The sequence below is a fragment of the Sorex araneus genome, chromosome 6, assembly GCF_027595985.1.
Source record: "Sorex araneus isolate mSorAra2 chromosome 6, mSorAra2.pri, whole genome shotgun sequence".
Classification (NCBI taxonomy): Eukaryota; Metazoa; Chordata; class Mammalia; order Eulipotyphla; family Soricidae; genus Sorex; species Sorex araneus.
In genome coordinates, this window is record NC_073307.1 from 75,671,841 (window position 1) to 75,689,373 (window position 17,533).

General features: G+C 36.5%; 1 protein-coding gene across 1 annotated transcript in view; it reads left to right on the forward strand.

The window, feature by feature from the left end:
• The window catches only part of MYOCD (myocardin), a 108,981-nt gene that overhangs the window by 27,969 nt on the left and 63,479 nt on the right, over window positions 1-17,533 (forward strand). Inside the window, exon 2 of the mRNA XM_004603891.2 lies at window positions 10,360-10,425. Within this exon, the coding sequence (XP_004603948.2) occupies window positions 10,360-10,425 (66 nt within the window). The remainder of the gene's footprint in view (window positions 1-10,359; window positions 10,426-17,533) is intronic.

Here is a 17,533-nt window from a genome sequence, read left to right on the forward strand (position 1 = left end):
AGAAGCGCACGATACAGAGTCTCTTGCCACCGCACCTGGCTGTCTTCACCGGGGCCCCTCGGAGGGGGTGGGTTGAGTTTCCCTCCCCGCTCTGAGCAGAGGCCAGGGGCAGTTGAAGACCTCCAGATCCCAGCCTCAGCCATGCCAAGGCCACTCTCCACACATATGGACAAGCCTCACACATGAAGGAACCAGCAGAGGATCCCAGGTGTGCAGGACCCGGGGCCGAGATCTCCAAGACTGCTCGGATTGGGACTGGGCCTCTTCCACCCAAATTCCCTATTTTCCAGTAGCTAGGCAGTCACACCCAGAAACTGTGTAATTCCATCAATGCCAACATCGAGAGACTATAATACCAAACTCCTGGAAGAGAGCGATGCAGAATCTCTTGCCCCCACACCTAGCTGTCTTCACTGGAGCCCCTCAACAATTTGTTTGGAACCTGCCCAACATCTGATAGCCTAGTTCTCCCTCTTGGAGAACCTGGCAAGCTACCGAGAGTTTACTGCCCGCACGGGAGAGCCTGGCAAGCTCCCTGTGGCATATTCATACGCCAAATACAGTAACAATGATGGGTCTCATTCCCCTGACCCTGAAGAGCCTCGAATGTGGCACCATTGGGAAGGACAAGTAAAAAGAGGCTGCTAAAATCTCAGGGCTAGGATGAAGGAGACGTTACTGGGCCCGCATGAACAAATCACTGATAAACGGGATGACAGTGACAGTGACAGACAACAAAGAAAGAAATCATAAGCTTTTTGTAGGGATTGCTTATGAAAGTGTTTAAAAAAAAGTTTCACAAAGTTGAACAGCAAAGTAAAAACCTAGAGTAACTTACATGGGTGATGTATTTAATATGCTAAATTTAATATTTAGTATACATAACTCTCCTGAAAGTGTAAGTTTTCAACAGAAAAAGATTGCAAAGAATGTTACTTGGAAATATGCAATAGAAAAAATACTAATTCTAAATAAATGAAAACATGAGGAACCGTATAAAGAACGTAGCGAGTAAGGTATTTTGCCTTGCATACGGCCAACTGGTTTTGATCCCTGACACCTCACATGGTACCCTGAGTCCATTAGGCGTGATCCCTGAGCACAGAATTAGGAGTAATCCCTGAACATGGCCAGATCTGGCCCAAAAACAAAAAATAAAGGGGGGGGAATGATTATACTTATTAAATGTACTTAGTATAATTAGAAAACAATTATACTTGTTTGATACATTATTACTTCTCAAATTTTCTTCATTAATAGTATTATCCATTGTTAATAAGTGATATAGGCACCCTCCTATTGTCCCGGTAGGAATATAAAATGACATCATTCTGGAGTAAAAAAAATAAATGTACAATGAAAGGAAATTAATTAAAAACATATTGGACCATGATATAAATCTACATAGCCCTTAAAAAGCTCTTTTAGAGTTATATACATATAAAGGGCTAGAGAGATAGCACAGCAGGTAGGGCATTTGCCTTGTATGCAGCCCACCTGGGTTTGATTCCTCTGTCCCTCTCAGAGAGCCCGGCAAACTACCGAGATTATCTCACCTGCATGGCAGAGCCTGGCAAGCTACCTGCAGCATATTCGATATGCCAAAAACAATAACAACAGGTCTCACAATGGAGACATTAGTGGTGCCCACTAGAGCAAATCGACGAAAATGGGACAACAGTGCTACAGTGTTACATATATATGTATATATATAAATATATATGTTTATATATATACACACACATATTACAGTATAATATGCTGAAGTGAAAGTACAGGGATTAAGGCTTTGCACACATCCAACCTGAGTTTGGTCCTGGCACCACCTATAGTGCCCTGAACATCTCCAGAAGTGAAAGAAAGACACAAAACTAATGAAATGTGGTCTTACTTTTACCATAATATTGTACTTATTTCTATTTCTCCAACATATTTTTACTCACAATTTCCTAGAATGCTTGTTAAGATTCTCAGCCATGGCTATGATTCAAACCTGGAGCCTCTACTTTGTGGGAACCCTGAGTTCAACTCCCATGTCCTCTGGTCCCTTTATGGCCATTGGTAAGTAATTTCCAAGTACATGCCAAAAATATCCTAGGAGCAGTTCCAGGTAAACCCCAAAATGAAAACCAAAAATAAATAAATAAATGTTATTATATGTTGGATATATATACATTATAGATATATTTAATATGTATAAATAATATGACCCAGATCTATTTGGTTACATGTCCAGGAAAGAAATGTGGGTGTTTTTAAACTGGACTCTACAGAACTCTTAATATAAGGTAAAATGGAAATAATCCTGATTTAAACTGGTATCTCAGTTTATATTGCAACTGAAATCCAGAGAGATTCTGAGATCTGGCTAAAGTTATAACTGTGTGATAGCAAAGTGAGATTTAGGTTAGACCCACTTTAAAACAGGAAGATCTTTCACAAATAAATTAAACTTCTACCAACCTCCTTCCACTTCAGACAGGTAATAGAACTTCTCTCCAACCCCATTGTTTCACATTTAGTAATGATCTTTCTTTGTTGACAGTAAATGGAAACTTTTCCATTCCCACCGTTCCCTAGCAATGTGACATTTTTCAAACAGTAGCACAAAACTCTTTAAATAGAAAAAAATCCATTTCCACTCTATCGTGACTCAGTACAGCCACAGGATTCTTCTCAAACTTTCCTAAAAATGTCATCTTTGGGCTGGACTCAAGAAGAACATTTCAGCCAAGGAAACGTATTTTCCACTCTGTTAGGAATGAGCAAGTATGGGTTGGAATATAAAGTGTTTTTCAATCCTCAGAAAAGCAGTACTTCTCACCAAAACCATGGCAACAACTCAGTATGATGTCATCAGAGTCTAAGATCATTCAGAGCCTCATGCTGGTCACAGACTTCAGCCTGGTTCCTCACCTAGTGAGTTAGAACAGCATCCTACTACCTGTAGGTGCACAAAGAAAATAGCACTCTACAGATTATTGCTCTGGAGACGCTGGGTAGTGATGCTGAGCTGAAGGACCCTTATCTTGATTTACATAGGAGGCAGGTAATATATGAGACATTGTCCCTCCCCTAATCTGAAAGGATCCTCCCAAGAGGAAGGAAGCACATTTAAATATGAGGTATAATATGAGGAAAAGTCACTAGTTTTTGGTTTCCATCTTCTTTTCTTGATTAAGATTCTTTGGCTTACAAAACTGTTGTAACTGTTTTTCATGTACACAATTCCAACACACCACCCATCACCAGTGCACCCATTTGCCTCTCCCATGGACCCAACATCCCCTCTCCTAACCCCTCCCCAGCTCAACTGATCTCCCATTGGTTGCCTTTGGAGTTTTGTTGCTATCTTGCTACGTATCTTTAAGTTGCACATGAGAGAGAGAATTCTGTATCTATCCCTTTCCTTCTGACTAATTTTACTCAGCAAGATATCCGCTAGTTTCATCCATGTTGTTACAGTGCATGATTTTGTTTGGCAAGTTACTATTTCATTATCCAAACAGATCAAATTAATATATTGCATCTTACTTAGGGGATAATTAGAGTGGTCGTAGAACTTGCTTTGTTGGCCTGAAGTTTATATAGGGTTAAACTGTGCAAAATAACTTTTAGAAATGTTCAAGGTAATATAAGGTTCTCCCTACAAACAGGAAAATGTGTCATAAACCTAAAATAATTGATAACTTTAATACTGGAACCAAAATTACCAGATGGACAAGGAAATGAGATATTTTAGTCCAATATTTAGTATTTCTGGGTAAAGAAGCACTTGAGTGCAAACATGAGACTGACAAAAATCTGACAATGGTGGCCAAAATAATGCAAACAATACAGGGTGTTGCTTTGGTTCCTGAAAATAAGAAATATTGACACCCAAATCCCAGACTCATAGGATACCTTTACCTCACAAAGATAAGATACCTAAAAGAAAGTTAAAACTCACAAATACCTGTAATTTATATATGATTGGAAATGGAAATGGTGTGAAAGCATAAGTCAGAGAAGCATTTCTCTTCTCAGAGTGTCTTCAGTTGCAGTGAATCATTGGTGGTTGCCAGGTGTTCTAGGGACACAAACAGCCATAGCAAGCTCAAAATAGGGTGAAAGGTATTACTCCGCAAAATCAGAGCAATATAAGAGAAAGAGAACAAGTAGTGGCTGAGTCTGCTGGGAAAGGGGCTCACTGAATGGAAGAGCTTTGCTTGTGTCTCAAAGCTCTCCCCTGTGCAGTAGGGAGCAGACAGAAAGAGATGTGGGCATTTGCTCTCCTACTTCAATAGATGAGTGGCAATCTGCAGAAGCCATCCAGAGACAAAATCTATTGCCAAGATTTTTTTTTCTTGGGTTTGGTGCAATAGTAGAGCGGGTAGGACTCTTGCCTTGTGTGCAACCTGGGTTTTATCTCTGGTACCCCATATGGTTCCCCAAACCCTACCAAGAGTGATCTTTGAGCAGAGAGCCAAGATTAAACCCTGAAAATCTCAGTATGTTGCCACAATTAGTAAACCCTCAAACATGTGAAACTAAAATATTTTGATTTCTAGTCTTATATCATTGTAACTGGAAAGGATTCTTGATATAATTTTAGTGATCACTTATTAATAGAATTCTTTTTGTGTACCAGATGTGATCTATCCTTGAGAATGCTCCATGTGAACTTGAGAAGAATATGTATTTATCTATTTATTTAGGAGTGGAAGCACTTTATATGTATATTAAGTCCATCTCTTTATTACTTCATTTAACACCATTTTTCCTTATTAATTTTTTCTTGATGATTTTTATTGCTGGAGCAATAGCACAGTGGGTAGGGCATTTGCCTTGCATGTGACCAACCCGGGTTTGATTCCTCTGTCCCTCTCGGAGAACCTGGCAAGCTACCTAGAGTATCCCGCCTGTACAGCAGAGCCTGGCAAGCTACCAAGAGTATCCCGCCTGCACAGCAGAGCCTGGCAAGCTACCCATGGTGTATTCGATATGCCAAAAACAGTAACAACAAATCTCACAATGGAGACATTACTGGTGCCCGCTCAAGCAAATAGATGAACAATGGGAAAACAGTGCATATCTGGTATGCTAGGATCCCCTACAATTATTTTTTCTATCAATATATCACTTGGGGTATATTAATAACTATATTTAAGCTCCCCATATTAGGAAAATATATATTGATGACCATTTTATATTCTTGATATGTTAACCCTTCGATCAATATATCATACTCATTTTTGTTCCATTTTACTTCCTTTAATTTAAAGTCTATTTTATTAAATGTCATAACCTTTCCTGGCATTTTCTATGAATTTTTGGCCTAGAACACCTTGCTTCAGTCTTTTACTCTGCTTATTTTTCCATATGTCTGAGATTCTTATCTGTGTAGTATAATTGAATCCTGGTCTTCCCTTTGAATTAGCCACTCTGTATCTTTTGATTGATGAAGTTAGATCACTCACAGTTAAGATGATTATTAACATAAGGTATTGACAGGGTCATTCTTTTTTTGTGTTCTGTTAATTTTATATTTCTTATTTTCGCCCATTTGTTTCTGTTTATTCCTTTTTTCCCTAAATATGTTTAATTGATTTTTTGGTGGTTACCATGAGGATTGCATTATACTTTCTATATCTAAAAATGCTTTATATACGCTGGTATTGATTTATCATTTGACTATACCGAGTCTATCCTTTTCCTTCTCCGCAAAAGTGTGATTGTCATATCATTGTTGTTTTTGTTTCTATAATTGTATTACTATTTATGCCTTTCTTTGATTCTGTGGCAATTTGTTTCTTCATATAGAAAAATGCCTTTCACAATATTGTAAAACAGGTCTGGTGGTAGTAAATTCAATTAGCATTTACTTAGAAATACTTTAATTCCCTATTCTATTTTAATGATAAGGGTAAAAAATACTAGTAGAATTGTAGATTTTTGTCTTTTAATAGTCAGCTCATTCATCTAGCCTATATACTTTTGGTTGACAAGTCCAATAAAAGAGGTGTCTTTCGGTCTCACATTTTTCTTCTACCCAGAAGCCTTCAATATTTATTCGTTACTGTTGACTTAATAAATTAACAATTACATATCTTGATGTAGCTCATTTGGGATTCAAAGACTTGGGTGCCCTCTCAGCTTCTTGGAGTCTGTGATTAGTTTTATTGGACTCAAGAACTTCTTAAAGATTATTGCTTTGAATATAGACACTATCTCTTTTGTTTTCCTTTTAATTTCTTGTACTCTCATAACTGATGTTTTCCCTTTAGTTCTTTTAGATTTTATTCATTTTTAAAAATATTGTTTCTCTAACTGAGTCATTTTGGTTTAGAAATATTGTACATGGGTTAAGGCAGTTACTTTGAATGATGTTGACTCCCGTTCTATCTCAGCACTACTTACCCTTCCCTGTGTGAGCTATTTTGGGCATAGTCCAACCCCTCACCAAAAGACACAAAAAATAATTATCTGAAGCATACTAAAATTTATATTCTTAATATTTTCTTCTACAAGATTGACAATTTGTTATGTTTCTCATATTAGATTTAATTCCATTCAGTTCTTCATACTCAACATCTTTGTCTGGAATCTTTGTTTTCTTCTTGTTTGTAGACTGCACTCAGCTATTCAAAGAATAGTTCAGTGTTCAGATGTCACCTCTGGAATTGCTCAGGGGGCCTTGCATGCCAGGTCTTGGTTTCCGCCATGCAAGTTGTGTCATGTGCTCTAGCTAGTCCTTTTACCTTCCTCTTTCCCCCACCCATGCACTTTATTCTTTTTCAATGTATTTACTTTCTTTGGGGAAAAATAAGTAATTGTGGGGCTGGGGGAAGGAGAAGGAGTTCACAGAATGTCTTGTGCTCATGTAACTCTATATCAGTCTCTTGAACTTTTCTTTGCTTAACTGATTCTCTAACTTCATTATGTTTTATTACCTATATTCTCCATTTTGTTTTGATCTGTTATCTCTTCCAACTCTGTGCCATTACATTTCCCCTACAAAAACTACTGTCTGGTTTGATTTTTATATTGTTTGGAGTGGGGATAGATTTTGGGGGTGGTGGTGGTGTTTTTTGTATTGCTCCAGAATTTTGATTTTTTTTGGAGGGGGAGTCACACCCAAAGATGTTTAGGGGTTACTCCTGGCTCTGCACTCAGGAATTACTCCTGGCGGTGCTCAGGGGACCATGTGGGTTGCCAGGAATTGAAGTCGAACTCGGGTCGGCCGTGTGCAAGGCAAATGCCCCACCTGCTGTGCTATTGCTCCAGCCCCAGAATTTTGATTTTTGATAGCAGTGAAATCAACTCTGTCTGAAAAGTAGACTGTTGTTTCTGTGAACTTGACTCTTGCCCTGCCAGTTCAAGTCTGTCCTCAGTCATGGTAGTTATTGTCCACCACACTTCTGGCTGTAAAAGAATATTTTCACTAACTAATCCTTCCTTTCTAATTCTGTTTTATGCCACAACTACATACATGCATATATGCATATATGCACATATATATATATCAGAAAATCAGACTGATTCTTTTATAATATATTACTGACTTCTGGATGTACTTTTGTTGGAAGCTTTGTTTTCCATTGTCTTTTCAACCATTTTACTGGAAGTTCTCAGATTTTGCTTCATCTTACAAAATAAAAATCAATACCAATTAAACAACTTTCCACTTTTGCCCCATTCTTAAGAATGTTATTCTATTCTGACTCTATAAATTTGACTACTCTGGATACTTCACATGTAGAAGGATATAGATCGTAGTTATACTTTTGTGGCTGGTTTATTTCAGTTGGCATATCTTGAGTTTTCATCCATATTTACCACATATCAGAATTTCCTTCCTGTTTAAAACTAAGATTCTATTTTGTTTGCTCACTAATTAATGTATGAATTCAACCTTTATTATTTTGAATAATAAGTCTGTGAAGATGAATATTAAGTTATCATTTTCTAGTCTCTGGTATTCACCTCTTTTGGATACTTACTCAGAAGTGGTATTTCTGGATCATATGGTACTTCTATTTTTAGTCTTTTGAGGAACTTTCATACTCTGTTACACAATTAATGCACCATCTTACATTACCATAAACAGAATACAAGAGTTCTAATTTCTTCACAACCTCACCAATACTTGTCTTTTGCCCTTTTTAAAGTAGTCATCCTAATTAATGGGTGTGTTTATTGTTTTTTCATTATCTTTTTTTTCTGATATGTGTGTAATTTTTGTTTATTTTAGAGCCACATCTGTTGGTGCTCAGGGCTTATTCCTGTCTTTTAACTCAGGGGCCAGGTAGTACTCATAAGAACTTATGGTGTGCTGGGATTGAACCTGGGTTAGCTCCATGTAAGAGAAGTTCCCTACCCACTGTACTTTCTCTCCAGCCCCATGGTTATTTTTAAAAAATTTTAATTAATAATGGTTCTTTTTACTCCTGTCTCTGAGAAAAACCTGTTAGATTTGCTAACAGCATTACCTAGAATACACATTCTTCCACTGAACTTTGGAGCCTTTTATTTTGTGGAACCTCATTAAGTGATGATTCTTAATCATAGTAGGTATCTTTTAGGTTATCAGATAAACAGGTAACCATAGCCTTCATGGAAGAGACATGTTTCACTTGCTTTATATCATCTAATTTCAGGCACTGAGAGAGCATAGAATATATTGAGAGAACACAGAATACATTGAGAGAGCATAGTCATTAATTTCAGTGGAAGATTCAGAATTCAGCCATCTTGAAGCCCATTTATGTGTCTCCCAAAGTACTATATTTTCTCCTTCCTCCTAAACACAGGTGCACAAATTAGTTTTATGAAAATATAGTTAAAGGGAAATTAGTCTGGAAGTGTGTATGTTGTATACTAGGGGAAGAGCCTTGCTAAGTATATGAAATGATATTAATGGTTATTAACCTTTGGAGATCACAGAAACTGATCTAAAATGTATGAAAATAACAGACTAGTCCAGAAAAACTTACAGAAACACTCATGCAAGAAATAATTTTGCATACAGTTTCAGGAAGTTAACTTATATGATGGTGATGGCTGTGGTAGTGGTCATTGTTCTGTTTACCGTGACATCAACAGCAAGAAATGTCTTTCCCATTGTCTCTCAAGGAGGCAATCAAATATTTATTACTTTCATAAATGCAATGAATGAATGCCATTCATTTTTATAACTTAATAAATCTATAAATGTTTCACAAAAGATCAGAAGACTATGGAAATGGGTACTATGAAATAGGCCGATATTTTTAAATATTAAATATACAAAATCACTCCCTTTCTCACCTCCTTCTAAATATCATTGTTTATTTTTAATGCAATATTGAGAGTTTTCCAAGAAATACTCAGGAATCTGGGACCACTCCCAGCAATAGTCAGCCCTGCCCTATAAGCCTGATAGCTCAGTGCTTGGGCCTAGTGATACACTGTGGGGGTCTCAGGGTCTTCCTGCCAGATAGTCACAGGCACCTGTATAAAGATGGAACCCAGTTCAGCCTCTCAAGGCCAATCGCTCAGCTTTTCTCGAAGCTACATCTCAGTTGTTGATCAGGTACACTGTTTATAACTTAACAAGAGTCCTAAAGTGCAAATTGTTTTAAAACTAAGTTCCTATGTTTTTCATGCATCTCTTCAAACAACATATTGCTATTTATTTATTATATATATGTATGCAATTATCTAAGCTACAGATTAAAGAAAATTTTATAGAGTGTAGTTCAAGCAATTTTAAATGTTTTACTTTTTTAAGTAACGATGACTTCAATAGCTTTGAAGGGTCCAAAGGTATCCCTTATTCTCATAACATTTATTGATAAATTACATTTTGTCAAATATACTGCTTAGAAACATACATGAATTGTTTATATCAAACTTTATAGCAGTATTATAAGGTAGGCATATTTCTGTTTTAAAATGAGATTACTGATTGTCAGGGAAGTTAAAAAAAACTTACCCAGAGTTACCTATCTATGAACATAAGTACTTATATTTAGGATTTGAATCAGGTAATACTACAAAGTTCAAGGTTTCTTGATTATATCTCATTTTTTTAATAGTGGAATTATATTCCACTTTGTCTCATAGGGAGTGGGGAGCATGGTCTTGTGAAAATAGTATTCAACTCAAAGAAGAGACAAGCGTCTCCTCTGATGCTGAAAACCCTGCCAGCTCTCTCAAGTCTTCTAACAGCCTTCTTTCTCCATTTCTAAAGTGTAAATAAAAATGTGCCTCATATTTTAGAGCCTGTTATTGAAGTAAAATGGGAAGACCTATGCAAAAAGATTATGATGAGCCAATTATTACATTATTGGCTTCAAATCCAGCACAACTCACAAACTAAAACTTCCTCTTTCTAAGTTTTGCAGTTACGACTTCAGCAGAGAAGGACCCAGGAACAGCTGGCTAACCAAGGCATAATACCATGTGAGTAACTGTATCTCTTACTTTTTATGTATTGTATATGTTTGAGAACACCTCAAAACATTATGTATTCATTTCCCACATCTTAAAAAAAATCTATCACCAAAATCCCAAATATTGGGTATAATGCCCCAGTGATAGAGGATAGAGGTTGCATAGGTAAACACGATTTGTTACTGGCATTTCTCACTCTTACTTTTAGAACAGAAAATATCACTATTCTTTTCAGAAACATACCATTTTCTCTCCTCTTTCGTTCCAGTCCCAGTTCCCTTTGGGCAGTTGAGTCCACAATTTATTGAATATTGTCAAGAACTTCTTTTATGGAAGACTAAATATCAATGCCATTCTAATCTTGTTGAGTTACTGGCAATTATTTCAGTCAAAAATAATTATCCTGTCTTAGAAGGATAACTTTGAAATTCCTGAACAATTTACAAATTAAAGCTAATTCTGAATTAGTGAGATTCAGATATTAAGCTCCTTTAAATCATACTTTCTAATTTCATCACCCTGAAAAGAATAAATTTTAAGGTGTATAATGTCTTTGAAGAAATTTAGGCCCTCTTACTATCATTTCTTTGAAATTTACCCTGTGATAATATATACATTTGTCTACAAATAAAATGTCTAGAAATTAGCAATATTGTACTCTTATGACCTGAAAGTATAGTCAAATTCAAAACCATCAAAAACTGAGGATTATCAAACCTTTTCCTGATAATCCCAAAGTAAGTAGTTCCTTCTTCGTTATTAAACACATTAACCTGTGACAAGTAGGAAGGTGCCATTGGTATCTGAATATTAAATGTAATGAATTATTGTAAACAACTTTTTAAAAATAAAATAAAATTTTTAAAAAGCTGGGAAGAGTGGATGTATATATCTATTTTACTAAAGTTTTACTAAGCATAAAAGTTTTTCTAAACTTGCCTTGCAATTTAAAAACTTCAGTAATCAGTAGGAGAAGTGAACAAAAAAGGAAAGTAAATTTTTTACTTGTCATCCCACCTATCAACAGACAACAAAAAAGTAGACATACACAGGGCTTATACATTAGCCCAGACTGTTCACAGTAATTTAAAGTTTGACCTTAGGTGCTTTTCAATATTTTGAACAGACCAGAAAGCGAGCTGCAGAACACTGGGGAGAGCCCACAGCCAGCGGCTCCCCAAGCAGGCACCTCCAAGCACAGAGGCAAGAACAGTCCCTGAGCACCACCACGTGTGTCCCTAAAACTAAACACTTTGAGATGACTCTTGTAGGTGACATTTGGATAAAAATAAATTTGTTTTTGAGGTTTATAGAATTAAATCTCTCAATCAGTAAAAGTACCTGATAAAGCTAGGAGTTAATCCTATGTTTTATTTTTAAATACCACCTCTATTTAAGTTGTATAAATGAAATAGTGTTCATATTAATAAAATACTAATTAGATAAATTTTAATTAATTCATAGTATCATCACGATAATGATAAAAAATTACCTGGGGAAAAGCCCTATGAGTAGGAAATAGGGAAAAAAAGAAATTGATTTCTATTCTTTGTTTAACAAAATGATAAAGATTACTTAAGCTTCATCAGTCATTCCTAATCTTTATTCCCTCCTCTCAGTCAGGCTTATCAGTGGAGTAGGATCTGCTGTGCTAGAGTATTAGAGCTACAGCAGGTGCACACAGTAGAACCAGCCTCTACTGCTTAGCCTTTCTAAGCATGCTAGAACCTATACTCACCTGACAAAAGAATAAGGAGTATATATGTAAGTCTCTTCAACCAAGTTCAAGATTACACAAGCTCTCCAACTGCAATCAGAGAGGTTAGTGTGTATTTAGGCACCTAAGGATATGTGTGTAAATGTAACCTGGAGAGAAAGAAAAGGAAGCAAACAGTCTCAAGGTCTTTTCAATTATATGAAATTCAACAAATTTTACTAAAATCCAGATAACATGAAAGAGATATACCTGATACTGGTAGGACAAGGATGTGTAAGACAATTCTTCAGAGAAACTTAAGTTTTAAGGAGTAAAGGAATAAGAAACAGGAATTTACAATTCAGATAGAACTTTCGGTAATCCATGTTTTTCTTAAACAAAAAGAAAAAAAAGGAGGAAGATAAGCTAATAGTTAATAGAGATCACATAAAAGAAATCATGATTTCTTCTTTTAATCGATAAAGAAATAAGCACTGGAAGGGGCTAGTGGCTCTGAGCCTTTTCTCATTGGCTAACAATCCTCTTCAGTATCCTCTCTAGGGTGGTGCTCCTGAAGGGAGTTTGATAACACTGATTTAGTTTAATCACCATTGTCTTCAATGTTCATGTTGCAGATCAATGAGCCTAAGAGAGTCTTCAAAACTCTGCAAACCACATCACATTATGTTCCTGTCTTGTGAAAATTTGAACTATCAGGATTTAAATTGTCTGTGCAATAAAATTATTAATCAAATTTCACTTTGTCCATCAAACGTGAATAATTATAATCTTCCTCAATCTTAAACCTGTTTTTAATTACTTAAATTTAAAACTGATGTCAAATAATTTATAAAATAGTGCGTGTGAAAATTCCAAGAAAAAAATGTTTCTAATGAGATATTTACATCGTATTAATTAACTAATTAATTAAAACAATGGTTTTAATAAGATATTTACATCGTAATCTATACTTCACCATGACTGAGACTAAATGAAAAATTCCACTGACTTAGATATAGCACAGATATCACTTAATTACATACCAAACTTATGTTTAAATTATATTCTTCTCCTCTAATTCAAATGAACTGAATCGTGTAATTTTCAGTTAACTAGTGAAGCTGATTCAAATGAATTGAAATTTCCTTCCTCCCTTGGGGCATATACTCTGCAGGTTTTGAGGTAGCTGAGAACAGTGCACAGCAATGGCAACAATTTCTTTTATATAAATTCTAATGTGCATTACAGATTTAGATTGTAGTCCTTTGGTTGCTATGAGTAAATTAAAAGGCATTGTTCTTGGATTTAGATTACAAGGACAACATTCTGAGGTCAGGACAGAACCACTTTCTTTCGTAAGGGAGAAATGTTTTCATCCCAGGAGCATGGGCTCCTGGTTCTAAGGTTCTTTCCAAATAATATTATTAGTTGTGAAATTCTCTCCCAAAATTGTCATGAAGGGCTAGAAATGAAAGGACTGGGGTTCATTCCTTGAATTCCAGGCTCCCCAGTGCCCCTTCTAGGCCCAAATAACATCATCTCTACACCCAAACACTGGGCAGTCTGTTGGTTGACTCACTATTGCAGGGATGGGCTCCAGGCACCCCAAGGATTTCTTGGAAGTCATCCACCACCAAAAAATTATTTTGATTTGAGTAATTTTGCAATGTGTACAAATATTGAATACTTGTGTTATACATATCACTGCATAACTGTCATCCCATTGCTCATCGATTTGTTCAAGCAGGCACCAGTAATGTTGCCATTGTGAGACTTGTTGTTACTGTTTTTGGCATATCTAATACACCATGGGTAGTTTGCCAGGCTCTGCTGTGAAGGCGAGATACTCTAGGTAGATTGCCGGGCTCTCCAAAGGGGCAGAGGAATCGAACCCAGGACGACCGTGTGCAAGGCAAATGCCCTATCCGCTGTGCTATCGCTCCAGTCCCATGTAAACTAATAAAATATTGTGTCATTATATATCAGTTTACAAAGTGATTTTATTTGTGATGATGTCCAAAATTCCATCTCTAAATCTCAAAATGGAGATTTCAAAATACTTCATCACCATTAACAGGAATTCAAAGGAAACTTGCAGTTCAAGGCTGCAATTTTCTGTTTTCTCATGGGTCCAGGATGGGGCCATGCTCTTACTTTTGTAGATCAGTGGTGCTTAGATCTGTTGGCCATTTCTCCTAAAGATTTTTTTCCTGACAGTTCTTTTCCTTGGGTATCACTTTTCCCTGTACAATATTAAATCACTTCATTTCATTGTATCCACTTTAGCTGTTTTAGTATAGAATAATTAGCTATGTGAATTAAATGCTATAAATAATCATAGAGCAACATAACTAATATTTTGACCCTCCCATTGTAAAGAATTCCCCATGGAACACAGTGGAGTCAGCCATGAATTCTTTGAAGTGCTGCTGTTTATCACCAGTGTGACAGGTGTCGTGTTGAAATTATGTGCATGGGGATATCGTTACTAACAGTTCTATAAATCACATAATCTCAATGAGTTCAAATTATTTAATAAGTAAATAAACAAAGTTGTTGCAAAGTCTAGGTGGGATTTCAAATAATCCCTGTTTAATTCTATACAATAATGCACAACTATGTATCACTATATTGGAGTGGCTATTCTAAGGATTGGAAAGGAGATATACTTTTCTCCTTCTTATCCCTCTGCTATTAAAGAGGAGCTAATCTTTATTCTTCAGATGAGAGTAAGAGGAATCTATATTTTCCTGGGAAAAGAAAACTAGACTAAAAACTGAAATTGATTTTAGAGACTTGGGAACCTAAACAGGCTGGGTCTTCTCCACAGAGACTCAAAGAAAACCACTGCTGGTCTGAATGGAATGAAGGGTTTGGGCAGCTTGGTTCCATGATCTGGTTAATGTAAATGTCTTTTGAGATACAATGAGCTATCTATGAATGGTGCTGCCTTTATTTGTTTTGCAGACTAATCCAAGCCACAGCAACCACATACTTACTGCAAAGTCTTGGTAAACCCCCGAACTCTGTGATCCTTCTTCTGAATAACAAGAAGAATGACTGGGGCAATTCCTGTACCCAAAGCACATGCAGCTTCATGATAATTTTGAAACGTTGACTGGGCAAAGTCTTTCTTTCTGTTCTCAGTGCACTCATCTGACTCCGCTTCTTCCACAGCACCTACCACACTATTGGCTGTTTGAGCAGAACACAGCACCAGGGTTTGACTCTAGCTGCCTCTTCCCTCCTTCCTTCCTTCTAACATCTCAAGCTCAAACACAGAAAAAAGACCCTAAGTTTTCGTGCCAAGTCTTTTCAGTCACAAATCCAAATTTTCTTTTTCTTGACCCTTTCTTTCAATTTTCTGGTTCCTTGTTCCTTAGAAGTGAATGAGCTAGAGTTACAGGCATACATTAAATTTGTCTTTGACCCCCTTCTCTGAGAAATTGCAAAGTATTCATAGATGTAGTATAAAAGCCAGGTCTTAAAAATTATAAAACACCAGTAAACAGGAAATTTTACTATTTTAAGATCCCTCATACAAAAATTTTGGTACTAAAGTATTTGTTACAACCTAAAAAGAATGTAATTTTCAAAGTATCATTTATCCTTTATTTCACTTGCTTGGAATAGAAACATTTATGTTCCCATTTATCTTTAAAAGTGAGGCAAAGGAAGAATAATCATCACTAAACCCTTGTTGTAAATTGGGATCTGAGAATACAGGAACACTATACACTTGTTTGAGGTTATACTAGTAACAGGTGACTAAGAACAGAGCCCAATGGATAGTTCCCAAACATTTAATCTCCCGAGTATTCATTAATTATACTATAGATTCCACATGTGAAATAGCTTCTCTTCTTCCCACAGAACACTTCCTTACAAATAACATATTTATGCATGCCTTATTCATTCATGTATCTGTTTATAATAAATTAAACTTACAATCAATGCTTTTTAATTTTTTTAAATTTTATTGACTCATTGTGAGATAGAGCATTACAAAGCAGTGCATGAGTGGGTTTCAGTCATACAATGTTCCAACACCCATTCGTCTACCAGTGTAATTTCCCAGCACCAGTGCCCCCAGTTTCCCTCCTATCCCCCCAATCCACTCCCCACCCCAGCCTGCCTCTATGGCAGGCACCTCTCTCTCTCTCTCTCTCAATGCTTTTAAAAATAAGAATAACTAACTAAACCAATTTGTAATTCTAAGAACCAGTAATGAGAAATGACAGGTCACTATTAGTCTGAGTAGCCTTTATCAGGGAAAATACCCTTTTCTACAATCTCTGTAAAAACTGAAAATAAGACTTAGAAACTCCCTATTAAATCTCATCTAAAATTGCCAAGAATCCCCATCAAGGACCCACAGAACGTAAAAACTCCAAAGCAGTGTTTCTCAAAATTGTGCATCAGAAGTGACTGGAAAGCTTGCTAAAATGCAGTTCACCACAAGAGCTTTGGTTTCTATGGGTCTAAAGAGGGTGATAATTATAATTTCTGGTGTTTCCAGGTAAGATTGTTTATACTAGTCTGGGGACATACAATGATGGGTCTAATTCCCCTAACCCTGAAAGAGCCTCCAATGCAGCACCATTGGGAAGGACGAGTAAAGAGAGGCTTCTAAAATCTCAGGGCTAGGACAAATGGAGACGTTACTGAGACCACTCAAGAAAATCTATGATCAGCGGAATGATGATGATGAAATGGAGCATGATGATGATAATGATGATGATGATGCTCCATTTCTTTGATATTGTCTCTTAGTTCTTATCCACAATCCTGAAGGCCTGGGTTTTCTAGAGAGGCCTGTAAGTTATCATCCCAGGAGAGAATTCCTGCCATAGGCCACAGCCTGCTTTGTTCTCAGCTGCAATTTTAAATCCCATAAACTTTGGAGAATTAGAACCCTCCTTTTCATCATTTTCTCCATTTTTTGTGGCCTTCTGCTGTAGTTTAGACTGCAGGAGCCCTGTTCTTATCTCGGGATCTCTTCTGAGCTCTAAGTAAGCAAATGTTTATACAAACAGCTGACCCAAAATTAGCTGGAGTTGCAGGGACTGAAATAGGAATAACCCGTAACTAAACTCTGAGGCGAGAACACAGATTCCCTGGTGAGAAGGGATTAATTTTCCTCCAGGGGGAACAAGTTGGATGTGTGACTGACTGAATTTACAATCATATTTTAATTTGAAATCATACTGACTTTTTTTAATTTAGGAAACAAAATTCCTTCTCAATCTTAAATGTCAATGTTCCTTAAATATAAATGTTGCCATTTGATACTCCCAAGGCTGGCAGCAAGTGTTCCTTTATGTACTTTCCAACAAGTCAACTTGTGGGGCTGTTTAGAGTTACATTATGCCTTTTGCTGGCCCTCAAGAGAAGTATTTAAAAATCCACTTTCTCTGGAGT